We start from the raw sequence: 24,956 nt of genomic DNA on the forward strand, positions 1-24,956 counted from the left end.
ATGTCCATCAGCCTCATGCTGGCTGGGGGAAGCTGGGAGTGTTGGTCGAATGGATTTAGAATATGTTGGGATGTGGAAGGCTGGTAGAGATGTGGGCTCACGCACACATTGTATGCCCATGCAAGCTAGGTATGAATGTTTCGGCAGACCATAATTTCCAAAAGAATTACTTCTCATGGAAGAGAAAGTGGAAGCTGGATGGGAAAGGACGTGAGGGGTGTTGTGGGGAAAATGGAGGAGGAGGTCAAACTTAACCAAGGAAAATTGCTACGGGACGCCATGGCCCAGCTGAAGGCGGCAAGCAGGACCGAGAGGCTACATCCGTTGGCGGCGGGTGGCTGATTAAAAAGAAAATAAGATTCCCAGGCAAAGTGGTGGAATGCGCTGAGGGTTTATTGGGACTTGGCAGGTGCCAGAGGTCCCCTCTTCCTGCGTTGAGGCAGGAGGGAAAGATGGAGGAGTCCCTGAGTCACTGCAGCAGCTGCTGCCAACCCCAACGCCCACCAAAGTAGCAAACAATAAATTAGAGGTCACACAAGTGTGCACTACAAAAGGAGAGGGCAGAGGGGAGAAGCCAGCCTCCCCCACCAACGGCATCTCCCATCACTGAGACTTGACTTCCTCCTTGGGATCCATCTCCGTCAGGACAGACAAGGACACGATTTGGATGAATCGGGTCACACCGGCTGTGGGGAGAAGAAGAAATCAATCCACGAGGTTGAGGAGGTGGGGGAAGATAGGAGGGGCATCTGCACGAGGGCGACTGGCATTCTACGAGAACAACTTAAAGGCTAGGAGCAGGAGGCGGTGCGGAGGATTCCTGCTAGTTCCTAAAAGTGAAATGCCACTCCATCCCCATCTGGTATTTTGATTCCAGTTCCACATTTGTAACAAACTGGGTACAGTTTTAATGTTTTGCATCAGCAGGCTGGTTTTTTTCAGCCGGTTTAGATTATGCAAAGTTGGGCACTGGTTGGTTATTTGGCAAAATTCAGGCTTCTGTGAGCCGAGGAGGAAGAGCCACACTGGGTACTGAAGGCTGACCTGGCTGGATGCCGAACAATCACGGTGACAGGCATGGCCTTCCAGGTCCCCACAATCTGCAAGCATCCCTTCTAGGCCAAAAAAGATGCTGCAAGGACCGGGGGGGGGGGGGGACCCTGCTAAATAGGCTGAGCTGTGGGGGAGGGGAAATCCACACCCCCAGATCAGGCACAGGATCTGTCCACAAGCAGAGCACTTCCTCTTGCAGAGGGTGGATCCTGGCTCCAGCTGCCTGGCTGTGATCAGCCAAAGCCCAGCTTAGCTTGATTTTCAGATCAATCGCTGCCCTGTATATGTTAGACTTTTCCGGCACAGTCGTAAGCGTGTTTAGCCAGAGCAAAGTCCTCCTGCGTACCCGGCAGGGAAATACCAGGAGCTGCAGGAGGTTTTTCTTCCGCCTGAAGATACAGCAGCCCTTGCAGCAGGCGGGGTTTTTAGGCAGAGAAGAAGCAAGGGATGCAGGAACGGGGGCACTCACCAACCGCCCGGCGCAAGCACTGCGGCCTCCTCTGCTCGGGCGTCCGCACTATCAGGAAGTACACGGGGAGCCCGGAAGCTGCGATGGCAATGCCAATGGCAGAATTGGTGAAGTCGGTGTAGAGGGGCACGGCCACCAGGAAGATGGTGCAGAGGCAGAAGATAACTGGGAAGATGATGCTGAGCTGATGGGGAAAGAAGTGGGCGTGCGTCAGGTGACTGGCATCCTGTGCAGGACGCACACCTGGTCGCTGCCATCTACGTTTCTTCATGCCTACTTGCTCCCAAGGCCAGGTTTAAGATTTCGGCGCCGGTGTACAAAACCCTAAAATACTTGGGGCCAGGATCCTCGAAAGAGCATCTCTTTCTTTACCAAGCTGACTGGGCACTCCGGTCATTAGAAGACCTCCTGGTGGCTCCATCATGGAGTGGTGGCACCTGCGAAGCACGCCAGGGAAGGAGCCCTGATCAACAGTCCCTCTTCTGTGGAACTCCCTCTACCCAGAGGTCAGGCTGGCTCCGATTTCCCGCTGCACTTGGCACCTGCCGAAAAAACCCTCGAAAAGTCGGCAAACGAGAGCCAGGAGGCACTGCAGTGCAGACCACGTCTTTTGGAGCAGGTCTGGCCTTTGCAAAGGATGCTGGAAGCACAACAAAGAAAAGGGCACGAAGAACAGGGACAGGCAGAAAGTGGCCCACTCTCTGGGGGGGCCGCCCACTCCCAGCTGACTCCAGGGATTGTTGCAAAACACTCAACAACAAAGTTTGAGGTCGGATTGGGAAACATCCTTTCTAGATTCAGAAATGGATGCAGGGAACTGTTTTTCTATCACAAGCTTGTGTTCCAGTGGGGACCAAATCCCACAGCTCACTCTTCCCAAAGGCCTTAACCAATCGCTCGCAGAAAGCTTCTGAAATCGGGCTGAAGCCCGCGAGTCGCTCAGCCTATCCTAAAGCAAGAGTGCAACATTACAATCACAAAACAACTCTGAAAGAGACTTTGCTTTGTAAATTCAACATCCATTGCAGTCAGCAGCCTTCTCCAAGACGGAGTCTCCTGGCTGTAATTCCCAGCCAATATAGCCACAGACTGGAGTGCATCAGGCTAGTCCATGGAATTTTTATTTTGTTGCTTGGAGTGGGCCATCTCGGTAGGCCATCCAAGGCCGCCCTTCTGCCCTTACCTTCAGGGGGCGTTCCCTCGACGGCTCCTTCCAGCGAAGGTAGAGCTGCCCTGCGATGGACAGGCCCACGAAGAACCAATAGCTGAAGCTGTAGTAATTGATCAGCTGGAAAATGTCATCCACACAGAGGTAGACCAAGGCCATGGCTCCCTGTGGGTCGAGACAGAAAGAACAGAGTCGGTGGAAGGCGCTCATCTGCCTGTGTGGGAGCTCACCGGTTCCCCAGACATGGCCACGTGCATCTGCCGGCCACCTGCTCGGCACGACCCGTCTCCACAAAGCCCGTGAGAGAACACGCTGCAAGGCCGTGAACTCCAGGCCTTCCAAAGGAGGCTCCCCGCATCTCCCAGTGGGACCAAAGCCCTTCCCGAGAGTTCTGGTTCATGCCCTTTTGGACTTCGTGTCATCCCGATCCTTCCCAGAGCTCAAAGCAGCCTTGGTTTCCAGGAAAGCCTCCCACCCACGGCCTCCGTCTGCTGCTCTTGCTGATGAAGCAGCGCCTCAGAAGGGGCCAAGACACTGAATTCTCCCCATGCCCCACTGTTCAACCAGCTGCAAAGGGTGGGTGGGGGGGCAGCTGCGGGGATGAGCGCTCCCGCTTGCTTCCCTCCCTTTCCCATCACACTCCAGCTGCCTGGCGGGCTGGCCGGAAGCCAATTTCACGGAAGAGAAAGGCAGGAAGGAGTTTCAACAAGGTGCACATTCCTCCGTCTTGTCGTTTGCCCTCCTCCCTGCTTGCCGAACAGCCCTTTTGGGCAGACTAGGAGGAAAATGGGCACCCTGGCTGGGGCAGAGATGGGCTTCCAGTTAGGAAGGAAAGGCAGGAATGCCTGCCTTGCTTTCCACAGCATTCCAAGGACTCTCCACACCGTGTGCCGGGAAGAACCATTTAACCACCCACCGGCTGAGGGGAGGCTGAAGGGGCATGGGCGCCTCTGAAGGGAGCATGGGGGGAAAGGCACACTGCTGAATCCGTGGCCACATGCTGCCCTGAGGAGTGAAAAGGTCGCCCACCTTAATGCTAGATCATTTTCTGGGACTGCTTTAAGCCACGTCTCGTAGGATTTGATTGCCTTCATATGAGCACTTGTCAGATCCACAATTTTTCATGATTTCCGCCTCCTTACGGCAGAATTCAGAGGTGGAAAATTATGTTACTCCAAAGTAAGCCCCGCCACCCCCAGGAAAATGGGTTGTCTCCTAGTCAAGCCGAGCTGATTGATCTTCAGCGTTGTTACTAAGCCAATTATATCTGTAGACATTTTCCTTCGCATTAAGCAGTTCTGGAAGGAGCGTGAGGTATATTTCACTGTCAAACCCTACAAGTCATTCCACAATAATCGCTATTTTAGAAGAAAGGTTTGATAAGAGAGTGAAGGGCCCATCAAAGGTTATAGCAGCCAATCACATTTCTGTAAGCATGCATTTGAAAAATAATTCAACGTGTTTATTTCGAGAAAAAAGTTTGCTACCTAATTGTTAATCAAAAGATCTGTCAGCTAAAGTCCTAAACGAATTGGGGAGTAAGTCCTTGTGGATCCAGTGGGACATACTTCTGAATTAATGCACGGAGCCTTGTTCTGTTAAATCTAAGAGATGGGGATGCAAAGTTTAGCCAACTCAAGCACAATCTTATGCATGCTGACCGAAAAAAGCCCTAAATTCCCAGCATTCCCCAGCCAGCTAGCTGCACCAGAGCCTCATGGGACTTACATTAAAGAGCAGGGCTGGCACCGGGGTGAACCGCTGAACATGGATCATACAGATGGCATCAGGCAGGTGCCCTTCACGGGAACCAACAAAGAACAACCTGTTGAAAAAGTCAGCAAGCTCATGATTTGAGAGGGAGGAGAATCGGGCCAGCTTGTGGCCAAGCCCGGGTTCAGCAGGAGGGGGCGACACCTTATGCAGCACAGGGCAGTCTGACCTAAGCAAATGTGCTTGACTCCAACACCCATCATCCCCAGCCAGAGCTGTCCATGGCCAGGAATGATGGAGGTCCTATTCCAACGATGCTGGGGGGCACAGGGCTGGAGAAGCGTGGCCTGAGGCAGGAAGAGGCTGCCCTGTCAGACCAAGAGTGTTCCCAGAATCCACGGCAGCATCATTCCAATGGCCACTGGGGACAAGGGCTCGGTTCACTCACGGAGCCAGCCCTTGCTGAGGCGTGGGCGCAGGGGCCAGCTCTGCCTAGCACTTCCATACAAAGTTGGACCTGGGGATGAACAAGCACCTTCGGCACCGTGAGTTTCCAAGAACGCTTTCGGGCATTTACTCCCAGGGTGCGAGACGTGGGCGGTGCAGCGAGCGCCCATCGCCTGCCGCCTCCCTCGGGTTCCCTTTCCAGCCAACTGGGTGACTTTGGGCCAGTCACAGACTCTCAGCCCAACCTACCTCACAGGGTGGTTGTTGTGGGGATAAGATGGAGGAGGAGATTGATGTAAGCTGCCTTGAGCCCTTTGTAGGAAAAAGGCAGGATATAAATCCAAAAATAAATAAATAAACTCAGCTGCAGTCCTGACAGTGGGTGGCTAAATGGATTTTCAGCATGTTGTCGCGAGCAGTCCTCGTTGTGACGCAAAGTGTTTGGGGTGACTTGGCCTCCAGCGGGCGAGGAAGGCCCCTCCGCTTTACAAAGGCGCATGCGGTGGCCATGTGGGGTTGCCTGCGTTCCCGGATACCCCCTGGGAGCCTCGCTATTTGGCCTCGTCCTGATTGGCTGCCACCCAGCGAACTTTCCCGCTACACTGCGGGCTGCCAGTCCTCATGCACCGTCGTTGCTGCTTCGGCTTCACGGGGAAGCGCTTGTGCGAAAAGGAAATGCGGAACTTTCTGCAGGCCACAGGTGTCGCTCACTTTCGAGTCAGAGCTAAGTTTTGCAGGAGGTCGCAGGTGGCTTACCTGGATGCTGCTAAGATGGAAGCATTCAGGCCTCCCAGGCAGGATAACGCCACAGCGAGCGGGATGGTCCATTGCATGACTCCGAAAACTTGATTGCCAAAGGTCTGTAGGGAAGAGTAAATAAAAATGAGATGAGCTGGTGGTGAACATGTTTGGCTAGCAGAAATATGGTCCCCAGCTCCACAGGGACTGCCTCTCTACAAGGGATGGGGAAACTGGGCCTCTCCATTGCTGTTGGACTCTGCCTCCCATCAGCCTCAGCCAGCATACCCAATGGTTATGGCCGATGAGGATCATGACCCAAGAGCACCTGAAAAGCCTGCTAGGGTGAACGAACCAGCACAGATACTCATGATCACGCAAGACAATGAAGGATTGCCAGCATGGAGACTCTCACGGGCTGCATTCAGACTACACGAGAACCCATCTTCAGAGCCTGAGTGTGGGTTGTCACTGAACCTGGGGTTGCTCTCGGGACGTGGGTTATCGTGTTGTCCGAGCCCAGCCACAGAAGCAAACCATGGTTTATCAACCATAAACGACCCATGAAGAGAAAGCCAGTGATTGTTGTTGGGCTGTGAGCGGCAGCACGTTTGCGGTCGACAAGCCACGGTGGATCGGTGCGGCTGGGTTCAGATCAACCGGGTCCTGAAGGAACCGGCCCTGGAAGGCAGCAGGATACTGACCACGGCAACGGCATCGCTTGTCAGTATCTCCGTCTTGCTCAGCACGGTGTAGTAGGCCATGTTGGTCATGATGTAAATCACGGTGACGATCGGCATGGAGATACCAATGGCAAGGGGCAGGTTCCTGCGGAATGACACAGAAAGCATTGTCCTCCCGTTTAGATCCCCTTTGGCCCAACACGCCTGCCCCTGGATCATACTCCACAGCAAAACCCAGGGCTTGGAAGCACTGCCCTGTGAGGAGAGACGGAGGGAACTGGGCATGTTCTTTTCGGCGCCAGGCCAAGACCTTTTTATTTAAATGTCATTTTAATTGTTAACATTATTTATTGATTTTATATCTTTGGCCAGGACATCTCCAATTATATTGTTTTATATGGTTAATGTGTATTTATTTATTGTTGTGAGCCGCCCCGAGGCTTCGGCGAATGGGGCGGCATAGAAGCTTGCTAAATAAAGTAAAATATGTTCAGCCCTGAGAAGAGAAGAGTGAGGGGGGACTTGATATCCTTCTGTAAGTACCTCAAAGGCTGTCACAAAGAGGAAGGTCAAGATCTCTTCTCGCTAATGCCAGAGTGTAGGACATGGAATAATCAGTTCAAGTTGTGACAACCCAGATTCAGGCTGGACATCAGGAAAAGCTTCCTCACTGTCAGAGCAAGAGGACAGTGGAACCAGCTGCCCGGAGAGGTGGGGGGGCTCTCCCACACTAGAGTCATTCAAAATGAAACTGGACAGCCATCTGAGTGGGATGATGTAACTTGGTGTCCTGCAACAGCAGGGGGTTGGATTTGAGAGCCTTCATGCCCCCTTCTAATTCTACTATTCGAGGATTCTATGAAAATACACAAAGCCCCTAGAAAAACTGCTCCTGGAGCCAAGCCCCCCAAATCCTCTGCTCCACAGGACAAGCGCCCCAAATTTCCTCTTGTCTAGGTACTCTGCACTGCCAGTTTTCTTTTTATTTCCCTGCTTTATAAAAGAATGTTGGAAAAAATGAAGACAGAATGGAGAAGTGTTAATTGAAAATGCACTGATTAAGCAGCAAATGTAACCCTTGACTCTATTTCATAACCAAACATACTCTCCTTGTAAAATATATAATTTGGGACTAGTTTTACTTCAACAAACACTGCAAATTTGCCTCCTGCTTTCTCTTTTACTAACTTTTTAACATCAATGCCATCAAATCAACATATGTACCCAAGTTCCCTTTACTGCCTTTTCAACCGAAACAAGTTCTTTTGATTTCCAATTAAGTCTTGTTCTGCAAAAGCCAACGCATTTCATGCTACGTTTCTCAGAGCGACCCTTTCAGGGCCAAATCTACGACAGAACGCAGGCGCCCTAGACCCCCATCCCACCCCACCCGCATCAGGCTGTGCTGTCGTGCTTGATTTTGGTCACTAGATGGCAGCCCCTTTCAACTCGGGCTCATCCAAGACAAAGCCCAGATATTTGAATGAAATTGCAAGAAAGGAAGGTAGATCGCCACTGAGAGGTTGGAGAGATTGTGGGAAAGGATGATATGTCTCTGGCAAATCTGGCTACTTCCGTGGAAGTGGTGGGGGCGGAATCACAGGAATTCTAACTCCATGAGGCATTCCAGCATGCACCCTTGCTGCCTCTGACCGACTGGCGTTTCTAGTGCACGAAAGGAGGACTGCTCCAGGTTTCTGAAAGCTTTGCCAAGACACCCTGGGGGTTCTCTTCCTCTGTGCATCTACCTCCACTTTTTCATCATTGGCAATGCCTGCTTGCTTGCTGCAGAGAGGCAAGAAGCGAATCTGCAGTGATCTGCCCTGCTCGCCCTTCTCACCACTGTTGCCTGGGGAAAGAGAGTGCCTGTCAGCAGGGTTCCCACTGGGATACGGAGCCCTGGCGGGCATTCTGCCATGCCAACCTGCAGCGGCAGCCCTGCTCTGCTAGCGAAGAGGCACAGCTGGTCCCCAGGTGTGGTCGATTTTGCAAGGGCACAGAGTTTATTTAAAGGCGGGCGACGAATTGTGAGTGTGGTGGGGAGCTGCAATCGAGGTGAGCCAGCTTCAGTTCCCTCGCTCAGTTCCTCTCTTTGGAAGGAGATTTTTAATGTCATTCGGTGACACGGGGAGGGGGGGTGACCCCGTGTCCTCCGGGGCCTCCAGACACTGTCCAGTGCATGCCAAGGACGACACTCTGCAAACATTCTGAACTGCAGCCCTCTCCGCGGCTGAGGACATAAAGCACGTTTTGCCTGCAAGATCCCGGTGCCGTTGGAAGTCTGACCTTTCAGGATTCTTAATTTCTTCCGTAACAAAATTGAGGGTGTCCCATCCAGAGTAGGAGAAGAGGGCAGAGTAGAGGGCCAGCGCGATGTTCCTGACCTGCCAAGAGGAGCCTTCAAAAGAGTCAGCAAAGTTCTCCGAATGTCCTGCAGGACACAATAAATGTGTGTGTAGGCATGGATTACAGATTTGGAGCTGGGTGCATGGAATTTTTTAATTTACTGTAGCTCGTCATTACCACAGAGAGAGGGGAAGTGAAAGGAAAGAGAGGGAGGCCTCCGAAGCATCACCATCGAGAAAGAAGAAGTGAAAGGGGGGAGAGGGAGGCCTCCAAAACGTGCCTTCCTGCCCCCACCCATCTGGAGATGCAAATCTCTCTGGCATTTCCTTGCTGCAAAGAGGCGGCACTGGTAAGTTTAGGTGGTGACGGAGCTAGAGAGAGTTGCATTTTTCCACTTGTATGAGGGTTCTGCACTCCGATTCCCAGCTAAGGTGGAGGGCCAACTATACATGACCCAACTTATACAAATCTGACTTAAAGACAAATTTCCATTTTCTTAGAAATGGAACTCATTCGTATCTGGGGACCTGCCTGTATTAAGATCAGATCCGTTACCTATTATTCCCACTGCTGCCCACCAGGTTTTCTTTCTCTCGCATTCTGCATGCTCCATTCGGTGGAAATGCATAAATATAGGAGCATTTCACCCCACAATCGCCAAATAATGACACCTGTTCCTTGATCTTTTACAAAAAAGGCCACAGAAATGACTGCACGGAATGTGAGAGGCCCTGGAAGATGACAAAGCTGTATAAAGCACCCTTAAACAACTTGGGATTGAACTGCAAGCACACAATGCATGTAATACCCGTGCAGACACGCAAACCTGACTTGAAGTGAAGGACAGTCATGTGTGAACTAGCCCCCAAAGGAGGCAGAAGTGAATCAGAGCCTGAGTTTGGAACCAGTTGGTACCGGGTTCAAGGGATGCCTAAGGCTGGTCCCTCAGCCTCCATTATTTCTCTGCAAACTGGGCACAGAGGATCCATAGGACTGTCAAGGCTGAGAAGAACAGCATATAATGAAAGGGCAGAACGCTGATATGGAGGAGAGGCAAAGCCAGAAAAAGCAGCGGCACAGTTTTCGTACCTTGGGCAAGGCGAACAATGCCAGCAATGATCACAGCAATGAGGGCTAGCACCTTGGCGTAGGTGGACAGGTCCTGCACCCGTGTGCCCCATCTCACATAGGCACAGTTCACGAAAGTGAGTATACCTGAAACAGAGAACAAACCAAGATTCCTGAAGCAAAGGACCCAGGGATCCTATAAGCCTCTCCACCTTCTGAACTTTTGCGCACACAGACCCCAACATCCAAGTCAGAGAAGAGACATGAACCCTTTCCCACCCAGTGCTGAATGCTAGATAAGCACAGACACATGTACACCCCGCCCCAAGATTCATTCCAAATTAGGGGTGGGCACCCCTGGAATCTTTCCGTTGCATCCATTTATTTCCTCGCAGGCTCCATAGGAAATTGACGGGGGAGCCAGGGTGCGTGCCCCTGGGCATGCCTGGACAGGAAAAAGTCCCACTAGGGGAATGCTGGGAGCTGGGGGCCTTCTCTCCTGTCCAGGCATGCCTAGGGGCACACCCTGCAAGGATGGGTTTGTTCGTTTAAAGCTTTTACATACTGGCCTATTCTCAGGACAGTGTTTACAAGAAGGCCGAAAAGTACCCCTCGCAGAGCGTAGTGACCCAGGCAACTAGGTCTGCTTTCCCCAGCCTGATGCCCCCTGAGCAGGCCAGACTACAACCCCCTCCCGGGGCTGATGGGAATGTTAGTCCAACCCATCTGGCAGGCACCAGGTTGGGACAAGCTGGTCTGAGCCGAAGCAGCTGTGCCGGCGGCTCCACCAGTCAGCCAGCCAGCCAGGTGCCCGGCATGCGCACGTGTGTGTCAGGGGACAAAGCCCTCACATGCAGCCGTGGGAGGAAAAGGTGCACGCTGCAGTCGTCATTACAGCTGGGGGGGCTGAATCAGGACCCAGCCTCCTCGAAAGCCCAGTTTTGAGGGGAAGGGGAAATGAGTCGTCTTCCCCTGCAGTTGTCTGGCTTCCTTGGGTCCTGCAGGTCTGCCCAGCCCCATCCTATCTGCCCAAGTTCTGGTTTTTATCTGTGACTTCCTCCCCGGGTGTGCATCTTAGTCATGCTCCTGGGTGGTGAGATAAGACCGTGCTTTCAGAAAGAGAAAGAGCACGCAAACACTGGGAATTTACCCTAAGCTCACTAGTGCTAGATGTGTGGGGAATGAGAAGTGTGGCACAGTGAGGGGAGAAATATACTTTTCTCCAAGAAGGATGGGCACTCTGTCTAAGCTGAGAGACTTCCAATAATTTCCTCCCGCACATACTGGATTTGAGAGCTAAGCCATGTCTGCTCAGACTTGAAGAGGGAAGTGCGATCCAGTGGATTACGGGAGAGCCCTGCTCTGCCCATTCACGGTATCTGTGGCAGGCGACGAAGGTTCACTTGTAGGTGATGCTTCCATGTTACGATGGCCACGCACTGCTCCAACCACTTGCTCACACTGTTGCTACCACGAGGAAACCACAGTACACCAGAAGCAAGAAGTACATCACTAGGCAGGGGTCCTGTGCACCAACGCCCACCAGTACGCGGCAACAGACATAAATAATGGGCGGATGCATTCAAGAAACCAGAGGATAAGGTCCTTGTGGAAGGAATCACAATGCAAGCATCGTGATTAACGCGGGAACAAAGACCTGGAGTTAAAACAAGATGGAGGAAGATGGGACTTCCTGGGTTCGGGTGCAGAAGTTCATTGTTTATCCCATTCTGGCTCTGCTGTTTTTATCTTCCATCCTTCTAACCTTGATCTTTATTCCAGGAACAAACTGCTGTGACTCAAGAAACTATGTGAGATTTGGCTTTTTGCCATGTACCCAAATCGGGCTGGGAAGGGAGTGCTGGACCAAGGAGCAAGGCACTGGCCAACCTCCACTCCCGGCCTCAGAACTCCTCTCCCCGGCTGAGACGGCTTTCCTGCTGGGAGGAAAGTGCGGCGGGGGAACTGGGGACACCTGCAAAACAACATTCAGCTTCTTTATAAACAAGGTAATAAATTTCTGCATCTTATCACATTTGGAACATGCTCAGTAGAGAGAACCATGGACAACATGAGCTGATCTTGTTTTTGCATGGCTCTGGCAGCGCCTCAGAACGAAACTCGCTGAGCATTCTTGGTGTGGGTATTTCTCAGGTCTCCCTCAGTGCTCCTCCTCTTTTCCCAGCCAAGTTTCCAGCCCCTGCCAAGAAGTCACACTTAGACCTGGCTCATCTGTTAGGGCCGCAAACTGGGGTGGAGGGGTTCTTTAACCCATAATCCAAGGGCATGTGCACCCCCTGCAAGCCACTTCCAAATCTGTAAACAACCTCCAATAGGCAGTTGTAAGAGTGATGTGAGAACTCCAAGCAATGGGTTATTTAGGGGTTAAACAAGCCAGTGGTTAACCCAGGGTTCATTGTCAGGCTGAATACTGGTTCATTTAGCCCCTTAATAGTCCAGTGGTGCATATCATGGAAATCCTTCAATCATTCTGACTGAAGACGGAAGAAAATGGAGACAGCACACATGCGATGCTCATCCCCACAAATTACCCACAACTTTTTGCCTCGGCATGCAAACAGGCTTAGGCGGGACCCCTCCAGAAACAAAAGTCAAACGTGCTGCTCAACTGCCCGGTTTCCAAACCTCTACAAGATGGAGACGGAGCGACCCTTCCCCTGCTGCCAGCCTAGGCACAGTTTAGCTGGACACGTCCCTCGCCCAGCCAGAGGTCCACGGAAGGCGTTCTGGCTGTCCCTCTGCCCATCCTATTCTCAGAGGTTGTGCTCTTACAGAGCAGCACTGAAGAGCACGCACTGCGAGTCGTCTCAGATCCCAGCTCAGCCCTAAACCTCGTGGCAGCCTCAACTTCCACATCTGTGCACAATAACGCCGGCCGACCATCCAGAGCTACTGGAACCAAGGTAAGGTCTGCAAAGTCCTTCGGGAACCGGGGGAAGGATATTTGCAATTGTCCTCAAACGGTGCTGTAACCTTCTTCCCCGGCTCTGCCCAAAGCCTCGCGTGAAGACTGCACTTCTCCCATCCAGCAGAGCATCAGCGTATTTTCCCACCACAACCGCAAGCTGCTTTCATGCCTGACCCCAAAGCCCCACGGGCTTCTCAGCTGGTACATTCCTGTGTGTTGCAACAGAAGCGGTTTTGAGGAGCCTGACGCTGCGTTTCTCGCTGGCGGGATCCGAACAGCAGCTGCCGATTCAGCACACTGTCCAGCCCTCAGCTGAAATCACTCATTTCCTGAGAGAGATGCAGAATTACCCACAGGTTAGACAGAACAAAAACAGAGATGGGGGGTGGGGTGGGGTGGGGTGGGGAAAGGGGAAGAAATGCCATGGGCAGCAGCTCATGCAAGCTCCACAGATCACCAGATCCTGAGTCAGAAGATGTGGCATGAAAGGCACGGTCCCTCTGAAAGCACGGTGAACTTCTTCCTTTGCCACTGAGTAACGATTCTCTACCTGGGTCATGCCGAGGAAGCAAGCGGCAACATCCAGACAGGTTTCAAGCATGCAGCCCCAGGCAGGTAAAGGCCTGCCCACATGCGTGTTTGCTTTCGGCCTCTTCTCCCAGACCAGAGGGAGACAAGGAGCAGGACTCCTGGGCTCGCTCTAGAACTCCAGCACAGGGGAACAAGGCCTGGTGCCCTGCAGGGAAGCAGGCGATACAACCGTATTTTCTTTTAGCAGGATCGTTTTGCCTGCTCAGGCAGAAATTCAACTGGTGACACATCTTTCCATTTTGGAGTTGCAAGGAATCCACCTATTTTGTTTCTTAGAATCGGGCCTTTGATAAACACAGAGAAGCTGTTTTGGGGGCATGGGGGTGGGAAAGTGTTAATCGCAGATGCCTGAGTTGTATGCTTAGCTTTGTGGGAGCTAGAAATGGATCTTATCTGAGAAAACCAACCTTATTTGTTCTGGGGCACATTTCTGGCTCCCACCTCCACCCTGTGAATCCGGGACAAGAGCAGAATTCCACTCTTAGAGCCAAACTGGTTGTCAAGTCGCCTACAGAGCCTGTGCCCAATTCTGCAAGATCAAGATGAAGCCCTGGGGTCTTTCTGGTAAGACGTAAATGGCTGAAGCTTGCCAGTTCTCTCCCCACACCTCACAGAGATGCAACCCCATTGCCAAGGAAGGGATGAATTGCGCAGAACGGGAAGGAAGGTCACGTGATGATAAAGGGACAATGACAGATTAGATAGTATGGAAACAGAGCTCGCCCTTCAATCTACCTGAAACCAGATGAGCCTTGGCATTGCTAAGTACACACAGGCACGCGTGTGTGCGTGCACACACACACACACACACGCTGGAGGTGCAATGCCTGACCTCCGCCCCTGCTGAACCAATCCTCCTCGACCCCGCCCCGAGCTTCCCCCGCCTGCCCCACTTACAGATGCAGGCTGCGGCCAGGAGCCGACCGGCCAGGTAAGGAGCCTCGCAGGACTGGAAGAAGGGCTGCACCAGGTAGTTGGCAAAGGTGATGGCGATGATCGCCTGGCTGGTGGGTTCGATGATGAGGAGGGAGGTCCAGAGGCGGATGAAGGCTGGCAGCTGTCCAAAGGCCTCCAGAATGTAGGCGTAGCTGGCCCCGGATTTTTTGATGGTGGTGCCCAGTTCAGCGTAGCACAGGGCCCCGAAAACGGAGAAGAGGCCACCCACAGCCCAGACGACGAGCGAAAGACCGTAAGAGTCGCTGCAGGCCAACACGCCCTTGGGCGAGACGAAGATGCCTGAACCAATCATGTTCCCCACAATCAAGCAGATGCCATTGATGAGCGAGATCTCCTTCTTTAGCTGCATGGTCTCCTCAGGAGGCTGGCTGGAGGAGGGGGAGGTCCCGTTGGCAACCGCCTTAGCAGGGTGGTCATCTTGGGGTGCTGCTCCGTAGATGGTGGTTTTGGCCATCCCTTGGCACAAGAAAAACAGGTGGGTGATGTGACTTTGGCCTCCAGGGGGTGCCACCCGCACTCCCTAAGGGCTTTTTCCTCTGGGGATGCTGGTCGCAATGGGGTATTGCCACGCTCTGGGAAGAAATGGGTGAGGAGGCAGCTGGCTTGCTCAGATGGGCAGAAATTGGAATTAGAGCTTTCCCTGCCTTCCCATGGCAAAGCTGACTATCCTAGAAGTGCTCAAACTTTAGGCGGACATCTTGGGGTACTGATGTTTCTCTGCTCTCCCAATTTTGGGATCCATGATTGGGCTCTTCCCTCTGGTTAACCTAAGGGACTGAAAAAGGATAGTAACATCCGACCTTCCTCTCTGGAAAAAAGTCTAGTGCACAGAGCAAACGGGTTGTGGGTCTAGGTTTGGACATTCTCCCTAAACATGAAAACTCCTGATGTTAACATTGGTGTGATTCAAGAGCTTGGGAGCAAACCAGGTGTTCTGGGCTTCTTATTCTGCCCAGAGACAAGGAAGTGGGTCTAGTGGGTGGAGCACAGGAGTGGAGAGCTGGATTTCAGCTTTGGAAAAGTCACACAGCCTGGGACTGAAGCATGTGACAGCTGGGTACCCTGACTCCCTCAGCCCCCATAGCTGAAGTACTAGCAAGAGACAGAAAGAGGCAGGAATGAGGATAACATGAGGGATAAAGAGACAGGCACTCACCGTTCCAGGCTCAGTTCCCTTCCTGGTCCGCCAGCTTGGAAATAAAGAGAAAGAAGTTGCTGGGACAGCACTTTTAACTTGAGGAACTTACCAGGTTTCTTGGAGGCGGGGTATGGGGGTGGTATGGGAGAGTGAGCCATTGAGTCCAAGGTCCGTCCGGTGCCAGGTGGGGGCAGGGGGATCTACCTCAGCACTATAGAAGATAAGGGACTGGCAATGCCGGCAGATCTCCCTCCGTGAACAGTCGGGACTTCCTGCAGAAGTGCTACACATGCACACTGCACTGTTTCCTGTATCAGCCATTCTGAATCTAGCATCGCATGCAAGCCTCCAAGTCGCACAGAACTCTTCTTCAGGGAGAAAGAAGCCTATGCCAGTCGGATGCTGACTGTTCCCACCAGCAGCTCTGATTCAAAATCAGAGGTGTGCACTTTAATTCTGGCAGCTCAGCCTCACCAGCTGTTTTGAGCAGGAAATCCCCCTACTAACATATTTGCATTTTGAAGAGGTGGCAAGTCCCAGAGTGGGAGAGCTTTTGCAAAACAATTGCCAAATGGAAGACAACTGGGAATCCAAAGTTATTCAGGCAATATCCTTTTACTGGGCTGTATAAGAAGGGAAGCATGGCAGTCTTCTAAGTCCCACCAAGTTCAAATAGAAGGTCTTCTGTGCAATTTAGACATTTGCTGTCCTGTCCTAACTACTGGTTCCAGCCCAAATTATTATTTGGATCTGGTACATGGGTACAACAGGGATGCAGTGCACAAGTTTGTTTGTTTTGTATTGCTTTTTTCGGCAAGATGACCAATCCCATCTTCCACATTAACAAATATTACTGTGGGTACAAATCACTCACAAGCACCAAAAAAGCTGGGGCTTTTTTCCATGTTAGGATGATGCTGCAAGAGGCCAGTGGTGAGGAACAGAGGTGGGGTGGGGGGTCGTCTCCCTTTTACTCAGGAGCACGGCAATGATTTAATGTATGGTTGCCACCTCTGGTAAGGCTCCTGTGCCTTTTACGACAGCCGCAGAAACCCTTATTTGTATTTATTTTTCACCTTGACTAAAACCCAAGCAGACCACTTTAGCTTGCCTTCGCCCCATGCCCTGCAGAGATCAGATACGCACAGCCCCGTCACGCGATTTCCCTGCCTTTGCACGAATCTCTTCCACACGTCTATACGATACACTCGGAATTCATAATGTACACGTCTCCCCATGGCAGCGATGTCATTCTACGCATTCAGAAGCCAGAGCTCGAGGGAGAGGAGGGAAGCCGGTCCAAACCACCCTGGACTCTCCAAGCGAACCCAGGCGTCCGGGGCTCCGCGAGGCGAGACTCAGACTGCACTTCCCCGCCCCTCGCCTCTCCCGTTTATCTCGCTACCATGGGCGACGGCTTCCTTAGCAACAGCATCCAAGATGGCGCCGGCAAGGCCCGGCAGAAGCTGTTTCCGCCCTTTAAAAAAATGGCAGCCGGGGTGCGCTCAGACGTATACACGAAATCTCCAACGCTCTTTAAACGTCGAGTATGAAATCTCAGCAGTTCGGCTCTTAGGATTAATTTCGAAACCCAGCCTTCAATCAGACTGTAATAACTCAGGCGATGAAGGGCGGCGCATAGTTCCTTCATCCAATATGGCAAAGGCATAAGGCTTCGTTTGCAAAATGGCGCACCGCTCAGTTTCCGGGAACTCCATCCGGGCATCTTATCTCCATTCCAAAATGGCTGCTCTCATAGAGTTCGGAGCGTGACTCTAAGAAATTATGCGGCTAAGAAATTCAAACAGTTCTACTTACGAAATGACTTGCAGAGGATGCTGGAAATGTGTAGCCGAATATAATTCCCTTATGTAGTCTTCAGATGTTTTCTGTACTTCTTCGCTGTGTTTATTCTAGTCTAGGAACGATCCGTACAAGATGGCGTCCCCCTACATCTTCCGTGAGCGAGCCGGATAAGAATATACTTCCGGCCGCGAATGGGAAGCTCCCGCGAGAATTGCTTTGTGTTTCCTCTTTCTTTGAAGATGGCGGCCCCCGTCAGCGCCCTTCCGTACGGCCTCTGGGAGCGCATGCGCGCGGGCCTCACTCGCTTTTCTCTTTCGAAATGGCAGCTCGGGCGATCCAAAGGCTTGGTATGGCGACTTCAGGAGCAGGAGACCATAAACTGGGTCGGGAGAGAAAGAGACGGCGCGGTGCTCAGCATGCCTGCCCAAAAGTAAGCCCCACTGAGTTCAATGGGAACCGCGCAGTCCGCTGCAGCGAGGGGTGGCGCCCATGTCAGGGGGCTGTGTAGCCACTCCAGATTTCAGTCTGAACTTTGAAGGAACTGTCCGTAAGGCTGCCCTGGAGTGGATGCGCCGCCCCCAGAAGTTGGAGCCGCACGTGCTTTGGAGAGGAAATCCCACTGAGCTCAGAGGGGCTTCCTTCTGGTCAGACGTGCATAGGATCGCCTGGCCATAGTGGGTCCTGGCTGCCCTCCGCGGGTTGCGGTGCTTTAGCTCTAAGCCGTCCCCAGTCTCACTGCTTGCATATTAGTTGAATTTGTTCAGCTCAAGAATCAGGCTTGTGTGGAAAGTGGATTTTTCTGCCATCAGCTGAATGTTGTCAATTTTTTTGAAAAGGAGCACTGCGTGATGGCCTTCAAGGGCGTGTCTTGGGATGGGGACTTGCATTCTTGGTTATAATGAAAATGTAATATTCCGCTGATTTTGGCATTTCGAGCTGCTTTCATTTGGGGCTGCCGCCAAAACTGTAATGGATGTACTTGATTTATGCGCGAGATTGCTATGACCTTTAATGAACTCAGTGTAGAATGCTTTCCTCTACTAAATGTTTAGTTCTGCATCCAGATTAAGCCCTCAGTTAAAATTATTTATTTTATTTTAGTATTTCTATACTGCCCCATTCCCAAAGGTTCTGGGCAGTTTATAAGAAATGAAAACCAACCGTGATTAAAGTTGACTAAGACAACATATTAAATAAAACTGACATGAGAACAAATTATGTCCCATCTCAAATGCATTCAGTAGCCTTAAGACATGCTAGCATAATGCATCCTTAACCACAGTGTTTGTCCACAACAATAATAATGATAATAATAATCTACCTTGCTGTGTTTTTCTAATAACAAAGATAATTTTTACAGAGGTGAGAGAGTATGCCAAACCATATTTTTCTGTATGGAAACACAGAAACAAAGTGAGTCAGAAGGGTCCTCCTGGGCCATCTAGTCTGACCCCCAGCTGCAGCCAGCTCCATTCAAGAAATCCCCAATATATCATAACTATGAAATTGTTTGACAGATCCCATATTCTTATGTTCTGTTTTTTTTAATCAAATTCTGTGGTTCCTTTTTCCATTTTACCCCAGGACCCCAGCTGGCAAAAGCTGCTTTGGCGTCTCGGACCTTCCATTGCAGCCACGTGGACCAAGGCGGTGGCAAATGGAGAGTAAAGTGTGTGAGGAATCTCTGGAGCAAGAGGGAGGGTCCCCGGATGGTGTGGGAGGGGGAGTGCCTCTGTCCCCAAACATTTAAGTCAGCCACACAGTATCAGAACTAGCTTGGGACCTTTGAGGAAGAATGACTTGCAAGAACTTTCTCTAAACTGGTGTCCTCCAGATGACTTTGATTACAACTTCCATAATCCCCAGCACATAGACAACATATTTGCGGGGGCATGAGGTTGGCGGCAGTCGGACTGTGATGTGATACTTAAAACTGAGGTAGTGTTATATAAGGATTAGAACTTAGAGATCTCTCACCAGATGTCCGTCAAGTGGTGGTGGGGGTTGTTGTATGTAATAATAAAAACATTTTGTACTGCCTATAGCCAAAGCTCTCTGGGGCAATTTACAACATTAAGTCACCCATCCAGATTTCAGCCAGGCCCAATCCTGCTTAGCTTCCAAAAGCAGGCAGGATCAGGCACTTCGGGCAATATGGTAGTTGGGTTTGCTAGTATAGACCTCCTCAGTGATCCAGTTCACACTACACAGGGTTATTTAATCCCTTGCAATGCATGCTGGAGAAGATTTTGATGATGCAACACTAAGGGCAGGGGTTCAGCCAGCTGGTCATATTTTCGGTACACAGCCCTGCTTTCCCTGCTGGAGCACTGTCACATCATGAGAACCTGGCCCATGAGGGTTAATTGAGCCCTCACATAACCCTACAACAAACTGAGAGTCATACCAACGTCATTTAATTGCTAAGGAACCCCTCAGGGGCCTGGTTCCCATGACTTGCCAAACCACAAGTGATGTGTGAGTGAAAGATAGAAACAGAGCGAGTCAGAAGGGGCCTCCTGGGCCATCTAGTCTGACCCCCAGCTCCAGCCGGCTCCGCTCACGATATGCCCACCATGTGGACGTCCAGCCTATCCTTGAACACCCGCACCAATGGGGCCTCAACGACCTCTCGTGTTTCATCTCTTTCCTTTGCTGTAGATCTACTTTATTACTGTAAGTTATGCCTACAATTTTGTCCTCTGCATGTCCTTCCAGGCAAGGTTTCCCTGTAAACCCTTCCATGTATGGACCTTTAACAGACCTGCCTGATTGGTCATTTGCAGGTTAGTAAAGTGAGGTTTTCATTATATTTACCATTACTGAAGGAATAGCACTGACTGCCTATTTGTAAATAAATAAAACTATTTATTTGTTCATAGAAACAGAGCGAGTCAGAAGGGGCCTCCCGGGCCATCTAGTCTGACCTCCGGCACCAGCCGGCTCCGCTCACAACATGCCCCCCATGTGCATGTCCTGCCTATCTTTGAACACCCTCGCCGATGGGGCCTCAACCACCTCCCGTGGAAGCCCATTCCACACCCTCAGGGTCCTGACTGTCAGGAAATGCTTCCTGGCATCCCAATTGAACCTGGGTTCCCTGAGCTTTGCCCCATGGGAGTGCATCCTGCCTTCCTCTGCAGGGGAGAACAGGTCTCTACCCATCTCCATGTGACATCCCCTCACATACCTGTATGTCACCAACATATCCCCTCTGAGTCTCCTCTTCTCCAGGCTGAAGAGACCTGGTTCATATTCATATCATTTCTTTACAGCCCAATAGCCAAAGCTCTCTGGGTGGTTCACAGCAAACAAATACAAAAGACAGGCGTACAAAAATATAAAACAATTTAACATCTAAAACATTTTCATTAAAAACTAGACCTAATTAAACACCCGACATAACCCATCCTATTCCATTCCATTTTTGGGAATAGAGGGCAGTTTTAACCGGATACCCTGCTTTGGATGGAGAAGGAAGGAAGCTGCAGGTAACGCAGGGTACCTGATATCCTGATTTCTAACGACCTCTCCCCTTCCTGCCCCCTGAAACTTCCTTTATATGCCCTTTCCAGGATCAGACTCCTGATTTTGGAGAGACAATCAACGTGGTTCCTGCCACTCTGGCTGCAAAAGTATGGAACAGGAGTTAGTGCAGATTTCGGAGGACGATTTCTGAACTTGGATCTAGGAATCCAAAGCGTTCCTTGGCCCCGTAGGGTTTTAGGATTGCTTCCTTGAAATACCTTACTGAGGAAAAGCATAAAGCGAGGCCTAAAACTCATTTTCACATTAAAAAAAAAATAGCTAGGGCAAAGAAGTAGGAAATCGGCATGAAGCAACAGAATCACAACCCTAAACTAGGGAAGCACAAGAAGAAAATAATTAAGAACTGACACCTGGTGTAAGAAACAGTTTTACAGGATAATGTTGAAACACCTGTTTAGCATGGATTTCGGTGTTTTGGAGAAGAGAGCATGATGCTGGATTTTTCTCAGCATTCCCCCTGCTCTTCAGTCAAAAACCTGCTCCCAGAATGGCTTGACACAGCCCCTGTCCTCAGGCTTTCCACCTAAAAACATAGCACAAAAGGAAAAAAGGCCTGGAGGGAGGAGGAAAAAAATCCAGCCAAGCACCCACTCATTCCTCAGCCTGGGTGCCACTGCTAAGAGTCCTGTCCCACATGAATGCCAGATTCACGTTCAACAGAAGCAGAGCGCTTACTTTTCTTCACATCTAAGCTCCTGTACACCAAGATCATCTCCCACTTTCATTAATCCAGGACAGAGCCAGCGTTCTCTTTGCTGAAGGCTTGGCTATTGTCACTTTTTAAAGAATTTGCATTGGCTTTAAGCATTCAATGAAAGGGGGCGTGCACAGAGTGGGGAGTCTTCGCAAACCTTGTCACAGGCATGAACGCAAGGAGATTGCTTTCTATAGTGCCATGGTATGTTACTTCCCCGCTTCCTTCCCTAGATGGGCGACCAGCTCCTCCAATGAAACGTCAGCTCCAACGGAAGGAAAAGAACAAAGAGTTTGCAGTAAGTAGCTGGAAGGCTCCTGTTCCCAGGTAGTTTTGTGAGTTTTGGAGGACGACTGCCTAGCGACAGTGATGCATGCATTGGCTACTTCCCGATTAGACTTCTGTAACGTGCTCTAGGTGGGACTGCCCTTGAAGACGGTCCGGATACTTAAGATGGTGCAAAATATTGCTGCCAGGTTGCTGACGGGGACTGGGCGTTGTTCTCATATAACCCCAGTCCTCCGTCAGCTTCACTGGCTCCCCATCGAAGCCCGGGCCCAATTCAAGGTGCTGGTCATTACCTATAAAGCTCTAAACGGCTTGGGACCTGGGTATCTAAAGGAGCGCCTCCGGGAGCCCTCCGTGAAAGATATTAGGAGGGTGAGTACCCGGAGGAGGGCCTTCTCTGCGGTGGCACCCAACTTATGGAACGTACTCCCCAGAGAGGTCCACCTGGCGCCGTCGTTATTTGTTTTTCGGCGCCAGGCCTAATTTATTTATTGGTTTTAATTGATTGCCTGGATTTTTCCAGTTTTTATATATTTGTATTGTTATTTATTTGTTGGAAGCCGCCCCGAGGCTTCGGCGAATGGGGCGGCATACAAGAATCCCAAATAAAATAAAATAAGAAATCAGGACTTCCCTTGAGCATGTGCTAATTCACGAAAGTAAGCCAAGCCAGAACTATTGTTGGCTTGTGTCCTACAAGGAAAACTTCCAGGATGTTCTCAGCTGGCGAGAGAGGGTCAGCTTTAGAGGCCCTAAATAATCCTCGGTGATCTACCAATGTTAGGGAGTTCAGTTCCCACCATCCCTGGCCCCTGAGAGCTGAATGTGATGGCTGACACAGTCCAAACATCTCAAGGGGAGGAATGGAATACTGTGTTCTGAGCGTATGACGAGTGCGCCTCCATTCCTCCCACTGGATAACTGCAACTAAGCCGCTTTTTGCTTCTCATCCGGGATAAGGGACAAGGCCAAGAGGCGGGCCCCAGCCTCGGTGAACATCTTTTATAGCGATAAATATAATCCGGTTTTAGCAGTTGGTCTTCTCTGCTAAACCTTCAAACTGTTGGAACTGTGTACGTTCTGGAATATGGCTGAGGATGCTCTCAAAGGCCCCGGCAGCAGCTCCACAGGGTCTCTGGGCTGGAAGACAAGGAGGTTAAGCATTGAAACCCACTTTAGATTTGCAGTCTAGGCCGGGCTTTCCGCAGCCTGGTTCCTGGGACATGTGAAAGACAGCAAGTTAGAGAAGATGGGGCATAGGCTAGTGTGTTTCTCAGGCACTGTCACAGCTCTTCGTCTTGCCCCCTCAGCGTCGTGTCGTCCAGCTTTCTGCAGAGATAGATCATGGGATGGAGAAGTGGAAGGCAAAGCAGAGACAACAAGAAGAAATGGAAAAGGAAAAGCAAGTCAACCGACTGCAGCCCAAAGGAAATATCTGTTCTCGGGCCTCCAAATAAACACTTTATGTAGTTTGTTTATTGTATTTATATCGCACCTTCTTTTCCTTCCAGGAAACTCAGGGCAGCTTCCGTAAGCCTCCTCCCCCTCTTAGTCTTACCCTCACAACAACAACCCTGTGAGGTAGGCAGGGCTGAGCATCTGTGGCTGGCCCAAGGTCGCCCAGTGAGCAGCAGATCTCCTCATTCCCAGTCCCACGCGGCTCGCAATTGCCTCCCGCTGGCTCTTTCATTTCTGTTGTGCCTTTTCCCAATGGTTGCGGCTCTCCCACTTCATCTTGGGCAAGACGTGTAAAAGAATGCCTTTTTATATATAATATAATATAATATAATATAATATAATATAATATTCATTCATTCATTTATTTAGGAGACTTCTATGCTGCCCCATTTGCCGAAGCCTCGGGGCGGCTCACATCCATAAAAGAATGCCTTTTTATTTATTTATTTATTTATTTAGGAGACTTCTATGCCACCCCATTCGCCGAAGCCTCGGGGCGGCTCACATCCATAAATAAACTTCCATAGAATAATATAAATTAACAGTATAAATTAAGTCGTCCTGGCCAAAGAATAAAATGAATAAATACTATTAACAATTAAAATGACATTTGAATAAAAAGGTCTTCGCCTGGCGCCGAAAAACGAATAACGACGGCGCCAGGCGGACCTCTCTGGGGAGCGCATTCCATAGATGTCATTATGAGTTTTTCGGTGCCAGGTTAAGACCTTTTCATTTAATCCATATTTTAATGTTTTAATATTGAATTTTAATATTGTATTTGCAGCCAGAGTGGGTCGTTAATTTATTTATGTCATTAGTCGTCCAGAGACGCTGGTAATTGGACAGCATATAAATGTCATAAATAAGTAAATAACAGGTAAGCCAGAGAACGGATTTCCAGTGTCACTCTGGCACGGCCTTCCTTGGGGCCGTGGCATCTTCCTGCGGCAGCCATGTTATACATCACACGGCTTGGAAGGTGCAGAGCGTCCGCAGTTCGGAGCAGCTGAGGATCAGACCGCGGTGCTCCTCAGCCTGGCCAGGTCGCTGTAAGGTGGCACCTTTAATGTGCGACCCTGGTCATTGTCCCCGGTGACATCTGTCAAGCTTTTACCATGGGGCAGAACCCAATTCCGCAGCCGGGTGTACAGCTCTCTCCAGAACAAAAGGATCTTGTGCGGATCGTCGGATGGGTCCAGCCCACAGACGAGGCAGTGCTAAGACCTAGGTGTGCTATTGGCCACAGTCTCCCCATATCTTCCCACACACTGCGCCTCTGGGCACAACAATGACATTCCCTCACTCATGAGAGGTGTTTTGTCCGAAGCCTCCGATGCATAAACATTACAGATGAACGTTTGTGGCTCCAAAATTAACTAGACATCATAGGAGATGGTTTGACCAGAATCCTCAAGGTGATCTTGAGATGGGGAATTAAATCACGGAGGCTTGAAAGATGGGGTTGGGACCTAACTCACCCACACATTGAATGGATAAATGCATGATCCGGTTCAGACAGGGAAGTTCAATTTCTCAGTGTCCAGTGTGCTGCACAGTAGAGGGGAGGCCGTCGTGGATTTAGCAATCTCTCCAAGCTGGGAGAATGGACACCAAAATACCAAATGCAGTGTTGTTAGTTGCGAAGTCGTGTCCGAGCCACAGCGATCCCATGGACAACACTCCTCCAGGTCTTCCTGTCCTCCACCATCCCCTGGAGTCCACCCAAGCTCACGCCAACTGCCCCAGTGACCCCATCCAGCCACCTCATCCTCTGCCATCCCCTTCTTCTTTTGCCATCTATTGTTCCCAGCATCAGGCTCTTCTCCAGGGAGTCCTTCCTTCTCATTAGGTGGCCAAA

General features: G+C 50.7%; 2 protein-coding genes across 5 annotated transcripts in view; one reads left to right on the forward strand and one right to left on the reverse strand.

The window, feature by feature from the left end:
* The window catches only part of MRPL52 (mitochondrial ribosomal protein L52), a 35,579-nt gene extending 12,459 nt beyond the window's left edge, over positions 1-23,120 (forward strand). The window contains exons 2-7 of one of the 2 annotated variants that reach the window (XM_044420908.1): positions 2,881-2,887; positions 17,404-17,453; positions 18,691-18,775; positions 19,825-19,892; positions 21,583-21,647; positions 22,948-23,120. In XM_044420908.1, the coding sequence (XP_044276843.1) occupies positions 17,426-17,453; positions 18,691-18,775; positions 19,825-19,892; positions 21,583-21,647; positions 22,948-23,094 (393 nt within the window). In that variant the 5' untranslated portion in view covers positions 2,881-2,887; positions 17,404-17,425 and the 3' untranslated portion in view covers positions 23,095-23,120. The remainder of the gene's footprint in view (positions 1-2,880; positions 2,888-17,403; positions 17,454-18,690; positions 18,776-19,824; positions 19,893-21,582; positions 21,648-22,947) is intronic. The other variant, XM_044420910.1, reaches the window with a different exon arrangement.
* On the reverse strand, positions 376-17,241 carry SLC7A7 (solute carrier family 7 member 7). Of its 3 annotated transcripts, none has more exons than XM_044420906.1 (11): positions 17,119-17,241; positions 15,319-15,352; positions 14,103-14,618; positions 9,707-9,832; positions 8,558-8,702; positions 6,293-6,416; positions 5,607-5,710; positions 4,419-4,515; positions 2,706-2,855; positions 1,523-1,706; positions 376-686 (listed from the first exon to the last, which is right to left on the reverse strand). In XM_044420906.1, the coding sequence occupies exons 3-11, from the start codon at positions 14,614-14,616 to the stop codon at positions 604-606; spliced, it is 1,527 nt and encodes a 508-aa protein (XP_044276841.1). In that variant the 5' UTR covers positions 14,617-14,618; positions 15,319-15,352; positions 17,119-17,241; the 3' UTR covers positions 376-603. The 3 variants fall into 3 exon arrangements, with proteins under 3 accessions (XP_044276841.1, XP_044276840.1, XP_044276839.1); XM_044420905.1 differs by lacking the exon at positions 17,119-17,241 and adding an exon at positions 16,471-16,653; XM_044420904.1 differs by lacking the exon at positions 17,119-17,241 and adding an exon at positions 16,447-16,653.
* Positions 23,121-24,956: the final 1,836 nt, after the last annotated feature.

Source organism: Varanus komodoensis, unplaced genomic scaffold (assembly GCF_004798865.1).
Source record: "Varanus komodoensis strain SLA01 unplaced genomic scaffold, ASM479886v1 scaffold112, whole genome shotgun sequence".
Classification (NCBI taxonomy): domain Eukaryota; kingdom Metazoa; phylum Chordata; class Lepidosauria; order Squamata; family Varanidae; genus Varanus; species Varanus komodoensis.